General features: G+C 47.9%; 1 protein-coding gene across 1 annotated transcript in view; it reads left to right on the top strand.

The window, feature by feature from the left end:
• Positions 1-801: 801 nt before the first annotated feature.
• Positions 802-14,398, top strand: part of CAMSAP1 (calmodulin regulated spectrin associated protein 1) — a 48,525-nt gene continuing 34,928 nt past the window's right edge. The window contains exons 1-2 of the mRNA XM_040442351.1: positions 802-1,186; positions 6,725-6,887. Coding sequence (XP_040298285.1) covers positions 6,725-6,887 — 163 coding nt within the window. The 5' untranslated portion in view covers positions 802-1,186. The remainder of the gene's footprint in view (positions 1,187-6,724; positions 6,888-14,398) is intronic.

Below are 14,398 nucleotides of genomic sequence, written 5' to 3'. Positions count from 1 at the left end.
TGCGTCCTGGACTGTCCTAGGATATGCCTAACATAAGGACTAATGCTTTGCTAGCAAACAGCTCCCTATATCTTAGCTTCCTGGACTATGCTATGGCATGTCTAATATACAGTCCTCATAAGGACTATTACCGCCATTACTGGTGAACAGCTCCCTATATCTTAGCTTCCTGGACTCTCCTAGGACACGTCTAATATATACAGTCCCCATAAGGACTATTACCGGTGAACAGCTCCCTATATCTCAGCTTCTGTGACTCTACTAGGACATCCAATATATGCAGCCCCCATAAGGACTATTAACAGCATTGCTGGAAAACAGCTCCCTATATCTCAGCTTCCTGAATTGTTCTAGGACGCGTCTAATATATACAGTCCCAATAAGGACAATTATTGCCATTGCAAGGAAAACAGATCCCTATATCTCAGCTTCCTGGACTCTCCTATGACACGTCTGTAATACATCTGTTACAGAAGCTAAATGATCCCTTTGTTTATGTTTGTCCACAATTTATTACGAAAAAATGCTCATTTCAGGTCGCACTGGGTAAGGGTTCTCCCTTTGTTTTCCCCGCACTTTGGGCAGGCTCGGTTGGATGGATTTGATGCTGTAACCCCCCCCCCCCCCAGTATGGGTACCACACACAGCTCTGACAGCGGGGCGGGGCCTGAAGCACAACAGAGGATGACAATGGCTCCAAAAGGGAGAGGGCGCATGCGCGCGCGCCCGCTTCGCCTTCTCGAGGTGTCTCGCTAGCAACCCGTCGCGCAGGCGTGCCCGACAGTTTTTTTTTTTTTTTTTTCTCCAGCAACGGCCCGCTCTCAGCGCATGCGCCTTTCCCGAGTCGTCGCTCGCTCTCAGGTTGAGCGCTAGCAACCAGGTGCGCTGGCTTGCGCATCCCCGCCTCCGGGGCAACCAACGGATCCCTCAGTCAGTGCTGTGTGCTGCACACCCCCCCCCCCCGGCGGTTGGGGAAGGGGACGCCGGGTGAAAATGGCTGGGAGGAGGAAGAGAGGTGGTGGAGGAGGAGAGGGACTCGGTTGTTTGGTGACAGGAGGGAGGGGTCACCGGCTCCGCCTCTTTCTCCTCAGCGAGCGAGCCCCGGCCCGGTGACATGTAGGCCTCGGCGCGAGCTGCAAGTGAGAGGTGGGCAGCGGCGGATGTTCACTGCCTGGAGCCCATAGAGGTAAGTACCATTTCCTCCTCCCCATGGCGGGCGCCTTATAACCGGTTCTGTCAGCCATTATGGCCGCTGCAGGGAGGTGTACGGGGCAGGTGTGTCTACACATTATCCTATAGGGGCTGGAGGAGTCAGAGCCATATTGATTGGGTCGAGGGGAAGGGGGCCACTGGTCTGGTATATGATGGGTGAGGGACTCAATGTATATGTGTGGGGGAGGGAGACAGGTGCACTATTTATTTGCCTGTCATACACCGTGATAAATCAGTAGGGTAACCCTATAGGTGGGGGTCCCTCCCCATGACAGCAGGACAGCGCCGCTTTAAGTGGGTGGTGCCAGGGCGCAGTGACATAGGATAGGTGTACAATGATGTCATCGCAGTGGCGGAGCAGTCTATATACACAGCGTATCAGCTTATTATTATGTATATATAGGGGGCCTCGTCCAGTCTGGATATCTGTGACACCTATTGGGGGTCCTGGGGACAGCTTTGGGGAGGTACCTAGGAGTCGTTGCCTGTCATGTGGAAGTAGGGTAACCCTATAGCGGGGTCCCTCCCCATGACAGGAGGACAGCGCCGCTTTAAGTGGGTGGTGCTGAGGCGCGATGACGTAGGTGGCGTACAATGATGTCATCGCAGTGGGCGGAGCAGTCTATATACGCATAGACAGCACATACGCTTATATTATGTATATATAGGGGGGCTCGTCCAGTCTGGATATCTGTGACACCTATTGGGGGGTTTGGGAGCGTTTTTGGGAGGTACCCCAGAGTTATTTCTTCCATTGCTCAGACCATGGACGCTGATCTGTTTTAGTGGTGGGATCGCTTTAAAGGGGGTGTCCAGGATTGTAGAACATGGCTGCTTTCTTCCGAAAACAGCGCCGTCCCGTTCCATGGGGTTGTATCTGGTATTGCAGCCCGGCTCCATTGAAGTGAGCAGGTAATGCCATACACCGCTTGTGGATAGGTGCGGCGCTGTTTTTGATAGAAAGCAGCCATCTTTTTCTAGCCTTGGACAACCCCATTTTTAATTCAACATATCCGTAGGTGTTTACTAAGGCCTCTTTCACACGAGCGCGACGGATTAGATCCGGATGCGATCAGTGGAACGCAGCATTTTGCAAGCAAGTTCAGTCAGTTTTGTCTGCAATTGCGTTCAGTTTTTTCCGTGCGGGTGCAATGCGCGTTAATGCGTTTTTCACGCGCGTGATAAAAAAAACCCTGAAGGTTTTTAAACAACATCTCCTAGCAACCGTCAGTGAAAAACGCATCGCACCCGCACTTGCTTCCGGATACAATGCGTTTTTCACTGAAGCCCCATTCACTTCTATGGGGACAGGGGCTGCGTGAAAAACCGCAGAATATAGAACATGCTGCGTTTTCCACGCAACGCAGAACTGATGTGCACAGACCCATTAAAAGGAATGGGTCCGGATTCAGTGCGGGTGCTATGCGTTCACCTCACGCATTGCACCCGCGCGGAAAACTCGCTCGTGTGAAAGGGGTCTAAAGGATGTAGGTGACCCCTTTTAAGGCCCCTTTGACACGGGCGAGTTTTCCGCTTGGACCTATTCATTTCTATGGGGCTGTGCGCATGAGCAGTGATTTTTCACACATCAACGCAGGCCCCTTAGAAGTGAATGGGGCTGCGTGAAAATCGCAAGCATCTTCAAGCAAGTGCGGATGCGGTGCGATTTTTCACGCACAGTTGCTAGGAGACGATCGGGATGGGGACCCGATCTTTATTATTTTCCCCTTTATAACATGGTTATAAGGGAAAATAATAGCATTCTGAATACAGAATGCATAGTACAATAGCGCTAGAGGGGTTAAAAACAATAAATAAAAATAATTTAACTCACCTTAATCCACTTGCTCGCGCAGCCGGCATCTCTTCTGTCTTCTTCTTTGCTGTGTGCAGGAACAGGACCTGTGGGTGACGTCACTGCGGTCATCACATGGTCCGTCACATGATCATCACCATGGTGATGGACCATGTGATGAGCGCAGTGGACGTCATCAAAGGTCCTATTCCTCACAGATGAAGACAGAAGAGAAGCCAGCTGCACGAGCAAGTGGTTTAAGGTGAGTTAAATTATTATTATTATTAATTTTTTTTTTAACCCCTCCAGCGCTTTTGTACTATGCATTCTGTATTCAGAATGCTATTATTTTCCCTTATAACCATGTTATAAAGGAAAATAATAAAATCTACACAACACCTAACCCAAACCCGAACTTCTGGGAAGAAGTCTGGGTTCGGGTACCAAACATGCCGAGTTTTCTCACGTGGGTGCAAAACGCATTACTATGTTTTGCACTCGCGTGAAAAAAATTGTGCATTTTCACCGCAACGCACCCGCATCTTATCAGGGCCAAAAACATGACGCCCGTGTGAAAGAGGCCTTAGGGTTGTCCTGGGTTAGAAAAACATGGTTTCTTTCTGCCCAAAATGGCGCCACAACTGTTTACAGGTTGTGTGTGATTATGAAGCTCGGCTGCAATACCGGATACGACCTGTGGACAGGTGTGGCGCTGTTTCTGGATGAAAGCCGCTATGCTTTTTTTTTTTAACTCCAGGACAACCTATAAGTGATTCTGTTTAGGTGGAGTAGAATTGGTGAGGACCATAGTTTGCTATCCATATACCTTATTGGGGTTCATGGATGTCATAGATGGGGCACCCCGACTATTGGGGTGAGCTGGGGTGCACCCCGTATACATCACATAGACCATCAGGGCAGTATTACACCGACAGATCTTCTGACAAATCATTGGTCAGACGTCTGATTACACACACACATCTTTTGTTATACACACCAACTATTGGTCAGATAATGTGTTGGTGTAATAAGAGTATCAGCAATCAGGTTGAGTCTGTAGCCGTGATCTCCATATTGCACTTGCAGAACTACTACTCCCAGCAGTCTGTGGCCTCTTGCCTAATGCTAGAAATCCATTCTGTTGGAGTGTGTTCACACTATGTGGTCAAATTGGCTGGTTCTTGCCACAGTTGCCTGGGGTTCCTGCAATATAGCAAAAACTACAACATTTTGCCCCACATTTTCTGGTAGTTGAAAAAAAATAAAAAATTTGACCACACCTTTGGCCTTAATGCACACAACCGTTGTGTGTGTTGCGGTCCGCAAACCGTGGATTCGCAAAACACGGATGGTGTCAGTGTGCGTTCCGCAATTTTGCGGAACGGAACAGACAGCCTTTAATATAACTGCCTATTCTTGTCCGCAAAGCACGGACAAGAATAGGACATGTTAAATATTTTTTGGGCGGGGCCACGGAACGGAACAACGGATGCGGACTGCACACGGAGTGCTGTCCGCATCTTTTGCGGCCCCATTGAAGTGAATGGGTCCGCACCCAAGCCGCCAAAACTGCGGCTCGGATGCGGACCAAAACAACGGCCGTGTGCATGAGGCCTTTGGGATCATTTATTCCCCCCTACACTGGCACTTAAAGGGGTTGTGTCATCATGGACAATGGGGGCATATTGCTAGGATATGCACCCATCTTCTTATAGGTGCAGGTCCCACTGCTGGGACCCGCAACTATATCGAGAACGGAGCCCCGGAAGTGAAGTAGAGCGCACTGCGCATGCGCAGCTGCCCTCCATTCATTTTCTATGGGGCCGGCGAAAATAGCAGAGTGCTGGCTCGGCTGTTTCCGTCGGCCCCTTAGAAATGAATGGGAGCGGCGGCCGTGCACGGCAAAAACGGGCGTAGAAAATGATAAATGAAACAGGCCTTCTAGCTTGCCCCCGCCCATGGCACGCCCCCTTTTTTTAAAGAACTGCTGTACGTGGTGTGGAAGAAGATTCAGCCGCAAATCCGCTTTGCAACCGAATCTACGACCGATATACGCCACTTTTTGGAGTATATCTTATCATAGTGCGCGCCCCCTTGCTTGCCCTCCTCACCATTTCAGTGCCTCCATAGTGGACACATGTGGGAACGTCTTGTGATCAGCTGGCAATAGGCGCAAGGGTTTGTCCTGCAAAGTCAGGAGGAGCAGTGCCACAGGCCTCATCTGTGAACAGCCCGTCAGTGGTTTATCCGTGAAGGATCCATGTGTCCGTTTTTTTGCCCCCATGTGTCCTCTTTATAATACGGACCCTGCTGAGCTGAAAATTAGATTCTAGAGCATCTCCTACCGATATTCCATGAAAATCACCGGCAGAACACGGATCCAATCCATATTGTGTCAGTGGTTTTTCAGCGACCCATAGACTTCAATGGGCGTGTTTAGGCCAAAATAGTGAATGTCTTCACGGACCCACATTAAAGTCAATGGCACACGGAGAACATGGACATCACATGTGTGTGACCTTAGAATGAGTGGGGGTGTTCCGGGGTGCAGCTTATGCAGGGAAGAGGTGCTAATTAGGTAACCCTCGCTTAACTGGAGCCTATACATTGTATATGGCCGGCACTGGCGCTACACGATATTGGTAACGCTTAACCTATAAGGGGCGTCCAAACTACCATACGTGCGCTGGGTGTTAGTACGTGGCAGTCACTTGCGGGATGTATTGGGGTTTATTGTGATAGAAGTAGATGAAGGTGCGGGGCCGTCTGTTGTGCACACGGTGGGAATCGCCTGTTTTGGCCCTGTCAGCGGCTGTCTTTGTATTCTTGATGCCTGTAAAAAATCTGCTCCCAAAACACACAATTACCTCACACTACGAGCCCCCGGCAGCCGTGAATTTATGACGCACAGTTACAAAATCCTCCCCCTTGCCCCCCTTTATACAAAGCATCAGTCTTCCAGCGCGTTCGGTTTTGCATCTTTATTATGTGATCCCTGAACCTGGAGCTCAGGCAACAAAGAGCCGGGGCCCCCGAGCGATAAGCTACTTCCTTCTTTATGTTCCAGGTTGATGCTGTGTGTCCTGTGTGTTCCTTTATGGGGCGTACAGATCGAGGACCATATGCTATGTTCATCGTCTTTTCCTCCAAAAATTGTAGCTGCCAAGAAATTGGAGATGAAAAAATGATGTATGTATAGTTTTAAGTTGCCCACACATGTCGTTAAAATTGGGGACCCCGGCGTTCAGCTGTAGTGTGGGGGGGGAACATGAAGGCAAGTGTTCAATTCACCTGCAGCACCAGCCTCAGGAAGTACGAAGCCCAAGGCCGGGGCCTTTAAGTTGGTAAAATTGGGGATTGCCGTCGCCATCGGTCATCCTCAGTGCTTCTCTGTTGTAGGAAAGATCATGGATGACTCAAAGCGGTCACAAGAATTACGGTCATGGCCGAATTCTTCTGTCGCCCCTCTCTGTACCCCATAGGCAGCTATAGAGGTCGCCTGTGTCGTCTAAGCGCCTATGAGAATTGGGTGATAATCCTCATGGCCGCCGTTTCTGTCCCTCCAGGGATTGACCCCGGGCCGTGTACAAACAGAAATGTCGGCCATATTGGTTGTACCCCTTCACTCCAGGTGGCCTCTCATGGGCTTTCTTTTTTTGCTCTTAGGGTCTCAGACCTGCTCTCCGTACTAATGCTTCTTTTTTTTGTTTTAACCAGATGGTGGATATTGGCGTCTGTGCTTCTGGAGACAGCACTAGAAGAAAGATGGATTCTTTTGCAGACTGTCCAGTGGAGGTGGTACCTCCAGACCTGTACGATTCCTTCAGGGCAAAAATTGCTGCTAATTTACAGTGGATTTGTGCGAAAGCTTACGGAATAGGTAAGAGAGATTCAGTGTTCCCATATAGGTACTTATATCTTGTGACCCTCTGTTATTTTAAAACCCTTTTAGGCTAGTAGTGGTGGGAGATCTTACTCAGGGGCTCCGTAAATCTATTCGCCCGATCCACAAGTCTCTGCACGGGTTCTATTTTTTTTCCTGTATTTGCAGTTAAGATCAGCCCGAAAGAAAAAATATGCAATGCACACGGAATCGGTCTGTTTTAAAAAAAAAAATATTGTGCACCAAAATACGGGCGAGCCCTAAAGCTGAGAGCCGTTGCCTGCTCCTCTCTCAATACTGCAGCCGCTGTGTGACTGCAATCCCACAGACCCAATTATAATCAGTGGAGTCGTTTGGCGCCGTCCTGTGTCCGTTACGGCTTTCATTATTATTGCCATGGTGTTAATGGAGCACAACGGAAAGTAAGTACGCTGGCTTGGGCCTCATGCACACAACTGTATTTTTCATCTGTGAGCCTTCTGCAGTTTTTGCGGGTAGCACACTGACCCATTAATTTCTATGGGGCTATGCACACATCCGTGTTTTTTGTGGATCCATGTATTGATTCTGCAAATGATTGAACATGTCCTGTTCTGGTCCACAATGACGAGAATAGTCACATCTGAAAAATGTGGAATCTGTATTTTGCAGACTGAAATACGGACACAGTCGTGTACACGAGATCTTTAGGTGTTTTTCACTCTTGCATTAGGCTGGTACAGTCTTCTAGCAGAAGTACAGCCCGTCGGACAAAATCGTATCCAGCATAGCCGGATACTACCTGACCCTGCCAGAGCCTATTGACTATAATGGGAATTGGCGGGAATCCCGCCTGTTTCCGGCATTAGTGCCGGGATTCAGCCGAACCAAAAATGCTGTGCTATTCGTCCAGCCGGATCCCAGCGCTATTGCCGGAAAACAAGTCTGGTCCCATTATGGGGCCTGGCTATGCTCTGGCCTTTTCCGGCTATGCTGGATACGATGTCTACTGCCTGGGTGAAAGTAGCCTTACGCGTTTTCCCTTGAATTTAGCGGTTTCGTCCTAGGAACTGAAAAGCATATTGCAAACCGTAGACAGATCCTTTTTGTTTTCTCCTGTATTTTTAACTAAGGCATCATTCAGATGGCCGTAGTGTTTTGTAGATCCGCAAAACGCGGATACCGGCCGTGTGCGTTCCACAATTTGCAGTCTGCACATGGCTGCAACCATAATAGAAAATACCTATTCTTGTCCGCAATAATGCTCTATCCTCTCCGCGGAGCTGCAGAACGGAACCACGGATGTGGACAGCACACGATGTGCTGTCCGCATCTTTTGCGGCCCCGTTGAAATTGCGGAACAGATGCGGACCCATTTATACGGACGTGTAAATGGACCCTAAATCTGTGACAGGGCCTCCAGTGCAGATGTGAGCGTACCCAGTGCAGCGTAGTTTCCAAAAAAATAAAACCTGATTCCTGAATTGAGGGGACAAATGGATCCTTTAAATGGAACATAACCGGCCACGATGGATGGTAATCTGTCGTGGTTCCATTTAAAAAGAAAATCCTCACGCTAGTGTGAACAGAGCCTAATCCTGTGACCGTTTCAGCTCTGTCATCTTTGTGGGAATGATGTAGGCTCTAGTTACATGCTGACCCCATGGACATTGGTCTGTAAATATGGTGACCATAGTCGGTAAACTTTCCAGGTATTTGTGAAAAGTGATGTCTCGTGGACACAGCTGCGTATGACAGATTTATGAGGCCGTCATCCAGCAGAACATCGCTCCTCATCATCCAGTTCTGCTTTCTGGGGTTTGGCTCGTCATGCTGTCAGTATTTAGCCCATCCCAGGACTTGGTGGAGCTATGTATTATATTAAGCTTTATACCATTATTATTATTTTTTTTTTTCTTGAGTCATCCTTGATGAGGAAGTGGAGTAAAAATACATGGGCTCATCCTCCAGAGCCATTGGAGTTGTCGCCCAGCATTCCCAGGTGGTAGTGGCGGGAGCTCCTGCTTAGAAGGGGCCAAATCATCCCTACGACAGGCTCTGCTGATCACATCCCAAGCATCTGAGCTGTTATCTGGTCGTCACGCGGTGAACGGAAAAATAAGAGGAGACGGCCATCTTAGGAGCACTGCCAGGCGCTGAAGTCCCCAGTCCGCCCCTCTCCTCCTGAGACTTTGGGGGCGGGATCGATCGCTCACTTGTGCTGAGAGACCACTTGCAGGGAACGAGGATTGGTTACAGGTACTTCAATTCATGGAGTTGGCAAGGCTCAGCAAGGAAATTAAATTATGGGCAAAAAAAAAAAAAAAAAAAAAAAAAAAATATATATATATTTATATATATATATATCATCCTTACATTGAAAATAACTGACATTTATTTTTTATTGGCAAAATCGCCCAGCCTAAGGCTACATGCACACGGCCGTATGTGTTTTGCAGTCTGCAAATTGCGGATCCGCAAAGAAAACCCTGGATGACATCCGTATGCATCCTATCCGCAAAAAAAACTGAACGGACACGGAAACAAACGACATTTGTGTGCATTCGGCCTTAGAAGCATGATTTGTCATTTTTTCTGACTCACCTTTTGCCTTTTAATTGATCAAAAATAGAACTGATGTCTTGTTCTGCCCCGTCATCCTGCTGGGACTCTGTAAGGAAATCTGCCATTTATTCCAGTTATAACAAGTTATTCCCTATCCTCAGGAGAACGGGGGCCCCATACCCCGTGGAGACCCCCTGAAATGGATGGAGCGGTGGGTTGGAAAAGTGTGCCGCAGCTCCATTCTTTTCTACAGTCCTCAGCTATCTTCGGCACTTCCATAAAAATCAATAGAGCTGCGGCACACTTTTCTGACCCGCCGTAGGGACAGCGGTAGGACCCCCACCGATCTTATGGTTATCCCCATCCTCCATCATGTGAATAGGGGATGACGTCTAAGGCCGAATGCACACGACCGTGGAACACAGACGTGAGTGGTCCGTGGTATCCCGGCCTGGCATCCTGCTGAGAGCAGGAGCGCACAACGTTATTGGTTGCTATGATGCCGTGCTCTTCGTGCCGCCGCTGCACTACAGTAATACACTGGTATGATCTATATGAGTGTATTACTGTACTGCAGCTGCCGCATGAAGCGCACGGCGTCATAGCAACCAATGACGCCGTGCGCTCCGGCTCTCAGCAGGATGCCAGGCCGGGATACCACGGACCGCTCACGTCCGTGTTCCACGTTCGTGTGCATTCGGCCTAACAACCGGAATACCCCTTTAAGTGTTTCAGTTGGAGCAGGTACCTTGTGATCTGTGGGGGACCTGGTTCATGGACCCCCAGAAGTGCTACCACCCAACACTTCACTTTGTTATACAAGCACTGAGGATGCAGTTCATTGTGTGTAAAGCTATGCGCGGTGCTGTATAGACAAAGTCCATAGATCCGGGCCTGTAAAAATTCCTATTTCTGATTAATGATTACCCATAGAGGTAGTATTTCTGCACGTGCACATTTAGACACATTGACCTATGGGGGATACAAGGCATGATGGGTAATTTCGCTGTTCAGGGGATTTTTGCCTGTCTCCTCTTTGACCTTGTTGCTCGCACAGTTTGGCAGTATTTCAACATTCGGGCCATTTGCCCGTGTGCTTTGCATAGGATTGTGGTGCTTTTCCAGATCTGAAATCCCCCATTCTTCTGAAACTGTTTATTCTGTTCAGTTCCCTCATGGGCACTGAGAGTCCTGTATTCTGTCAGTGAAGGGTACTTTTACACTAGCGTTAAAGTTTTCCGGTATTGAGATCCGTCATAGGGGCTCAATACCGGAAAAAAAAACGCTTCAGTTTTGTCCTAATGCATTCTGAATGGAAAGCAATCCCTTCAGTATGTATCAGGATGTCTTCCGTTCCGTCCCTTGTATTTGGCCGGAGCAAAGACCTTTAAATCTGTGAAAAAAATATATATACCGGATCCGGTTTTCTGGATGACACCGGAGAGGTGGATCCGGAAACAATTGATATCCGTTTGTATATGGATTTCCGGATCCGGCAGGCATTTCCGGCAACGGAACTGCCTGCCGGATTCTTCTAACGCTAGTGTGAAAGTACCCTAAGTGAGGTGGTTTTTATCAGTAGTACCCGGCACGGCCACTAAAAGTCGACGGCGCTGTCTGCTCCCTTTTCCGTGCACTGTGTTAATTCCGGTGGCCGCGTCTGCTGCTAGCAGCTGATTGGTGGAGGTGACGGGTGTCAGACCGCCACCCATCTGATATTGATGAATTTTCCTAAGGTTGAGCCATCAGTATGGAAGTCCTGGAAAACCCCTATTAGTTTATTGAATATACAACATCAAGCAGCAATCTTTAAATTTTCGTAGCTTACATTATCCAGTGAATGCCCTTCAGTTGTCAGAACTATAATATCCCTTAAGGCCTCATGCACACGACCGTTGTGTGTTTTGCGGTCCGCAAATTGGTTTTCCGGGAGTTCAATATCGATGACCTATGCCCAGAATAGGTCATAAATTTCAGATTAGTGGGGGTCTGACTCCCCGCACCCCCGCCACTTGGCTGTTTGAAGGAGGCCGTTCCGATCACTGACGCTGCCTCATCACAGCTTGAAATACACAGTGCCCTATATAGCATAGTGGCTGTGCTTGGTATTGCACTTGAATATGACTGAACTGTGCGTAGGCCATGTGGCTGAGGAACGTGACATCGCTGGGGTAGGACGCTGTCGGTGGGGTTCCTGGAGTGTAAGACCCTCACTGATCTCATATTGATGACCCATCCTGAGGATAGGTCATCAGTATCAAACTCCTGGAAAACCCCTTTAAATTTGTGTTTTTCTATAAACCCATAGCCTCATTTTTACAAACTCCTAAGGGCCAGTTCACACAAGGTTTTTTAGCGCCGATTTTGCATTGTTTCTGCCTCAAAATCAGCTTAAAACAGTCTCCTATTTATTTCAATGGGAATCAGCACTTGCTTTTTTTTCCCCTCGCCCTATCTTGGGGCAGAAACCACTCTGAATCTCCCATTGAAATGAATGGGAAGCGTTAAAAAACAGCTCCATATAAGTCCATGTGTCTTTTGGTGCGCTTTCCACTTGTTTTAAAAAAAAACAAAAAAAGTATGTGGTTTCCGCTGCCATTGGCTGTTCCCCCCGACATCAGATGTTTTCATCTGTGCACGGGGAGAAGCGGCAGCGGTGCCGGGACCAGGAGCGAGAAACAGTCTCCTATTCATTTCAATGGGAAACACTACTTTGTTTTTTTGTGGGGGGCAGAAACTGCAACAAATCCCCTATTAAAATGAATGGGAAGCAAAAAAAATACAGCTCTATATAAGTCCATGGATCTTTTGGTGCTTTTTCCACTCGTTTTTGGTGCAGATCCATGCCAAAAACCTCAGGCTGAAAATGCAGCTTTGTGTTGAAGTGAACGCCCGTTGGTTAAAAAAGACTCATCAAAAACCGCACGAAAAAGCATGCTGAAAAATAAATAAATGCGTAGATTCCGCTGTCCCCCCCCCCCCCCCCAGTGTGTTTTCAAAATCCATTGTGTGAACATCCCCTTAAGGTGCTTATGTTGGGTCTTTATGGATGTGCCCTGGCACTCGGCATATTCCGACACACACCGCTGTGATCCCGAGCAGCGGTACAGGGAGGAGGAAATGGTTGCATTTCTCTGTGGGTGTCTCCTTCTCCAGTGGACCAATCGCAGTGGAACGCCTCACAGCCAGGGAGAAGGAGAGCGGTTCTCAGTGGTTGAGACGCGGTCCGCTGCGATTGGACCGCACCCCATCCACGGAGAAGGAGACGCCCTCTGAGAAATGCGGCCGTCTCCTCCTCCCTGTACCGCTGCTCAGCATTGACCTATTGGGCGGCAAAACTTTGGGGGATCACAGCGGGGCAGACGAGGGGGGGGTCTTTTTAAAAAAGAAAAATTCCGGAAGCATCAGCAGGGATACTCTCCAAAAGTACTCTGTTATAAAAATAAATAAAAAAACGGTGAAAGGTCCTTAAAAAGTCAGACGTAACTCTAGAGTAAAACTAATTAGCATAACCAACCGCACCCACTTTCCCACCAGGTTTTTGAAACTGGAGTGAGTGGTGCAAAAATGCAAAATGTCTAAATATTTTGAGGTAAACCCTATTTTTTTTAAACTTTTTGAAGCCAGAATGGCCTAAGTGCACGCGTGATAAATTCTCCTCCGTGACTTCGAATGAAGGGAGTTTGTTATAGCTAATTGATAAAGTACATGGAAGATGGACTATATGGGACTGTAGCATTCAGGGTAAATTGGCGTGTTGGCACTTTGCAATAAATAAGTGGATTTTGGGCACTCGGTCTCTAAAAGGGTCATTATCACCTGACCTAGGTCATAGTTCATTCCCATGTAGGTGACCTAGAACACACCTGAAAATTAGGGCCGGTCTGACAACGCTGAATTTTAATGTGATTCAATGGCGGCGATTATTGGCATCTGTAAGGCTACTTTCACACCAGCGTTTTTGGTGGATCCGGCAGGGTTCAGCAAAAACGCTTCCGTTCTGATAATACAACCGTCTGCATCTGTTATGAACGGATCCGGTTGTATTATCTTTAACATTGCCAAGACGGATCCATCATGAACTCCATTGAAAGTCAATCGGGGACGGATCCGTTTTCTATTGTGTCAGAGAAAACGGATCCGTCCCCGTTGACTAACATTGTGTGTCAGGACATTCTGTCCGTGATTGGGACGCAACCCAATGATATGGAATGCATTCTGGTGCACTCCTTTTCGTTCAGTTTTGTCCCCATTGACAATAAATGGGGACAAAACTGAAGCGTTTTCATCCGCTATTGAGCTCCTATGACAGATCTCAATGGCGGAAAGGGACGAAACTCAATACCGGAAAACAAAAACTCTAGTGTGAAAGTACCCTAAAATCCAATCGTAAAAAATTGCCCCCGAAGGTGAACATGGCCTTTTAAGTTTAGGGTTGTTCTTCTCATAGCTACGATAGCATGCACCTGGATCTGCACAGCGTGTAGGAGAGCTCTGACCGTCATGCTGACTCCAGGCGTTTGACAAAGTTCAGCTTTCATTAGGAGTAAGGTCATTCATTTTCGTCATTACCCTATGACCCGATGGGGGAGGGGAGAGAGAACTGAGAGATGGTCCAGGCAGTGAAATTGGCCACGTATAGGGGAGGCACAGAAGTTCCCTCTAATCTTCAGATTTTTGACCATATGAAAAAGCCACAGGAAACGAGCAATTCAGCCAATTTAATTAAAGCCGGACATAGAACTCGGAGGAAGCGCGTCTTACTCTGCCAGACCCCAGGTCAAGCCCGGCGATGGCATCAATTATAGGTTGTTCTCTGTTATCAGCCATTTCATGGCCCGGCTGTATTGCTGTTCATTAGGAAGTCTGAAAAAAATCTCTTGCCATTTTAAATTTTTTATTTTTTTTTGTATTTTTGTTTTTCTGTATTGACATGCCTAGTCAACCGCTTTTCCGTGCTATTT

Source organism: Bufo bufo, chromosome 8 (genome assembly GCF_905171765.1).
Source record: "Bufo bufo chromosome 8, aBufBuf1.1, whole genome shotgun sequence".
Classification (NCBI taxonomy): domain Eukaryota; kingdom Metazoa; phylum Chordata; class Amphibia; order Anura; family Bufonidae; genus Bufo; species Bufo bufo.
This window is presented reverse-complemented; position numbering and strand designations above follow the sequence as displayed.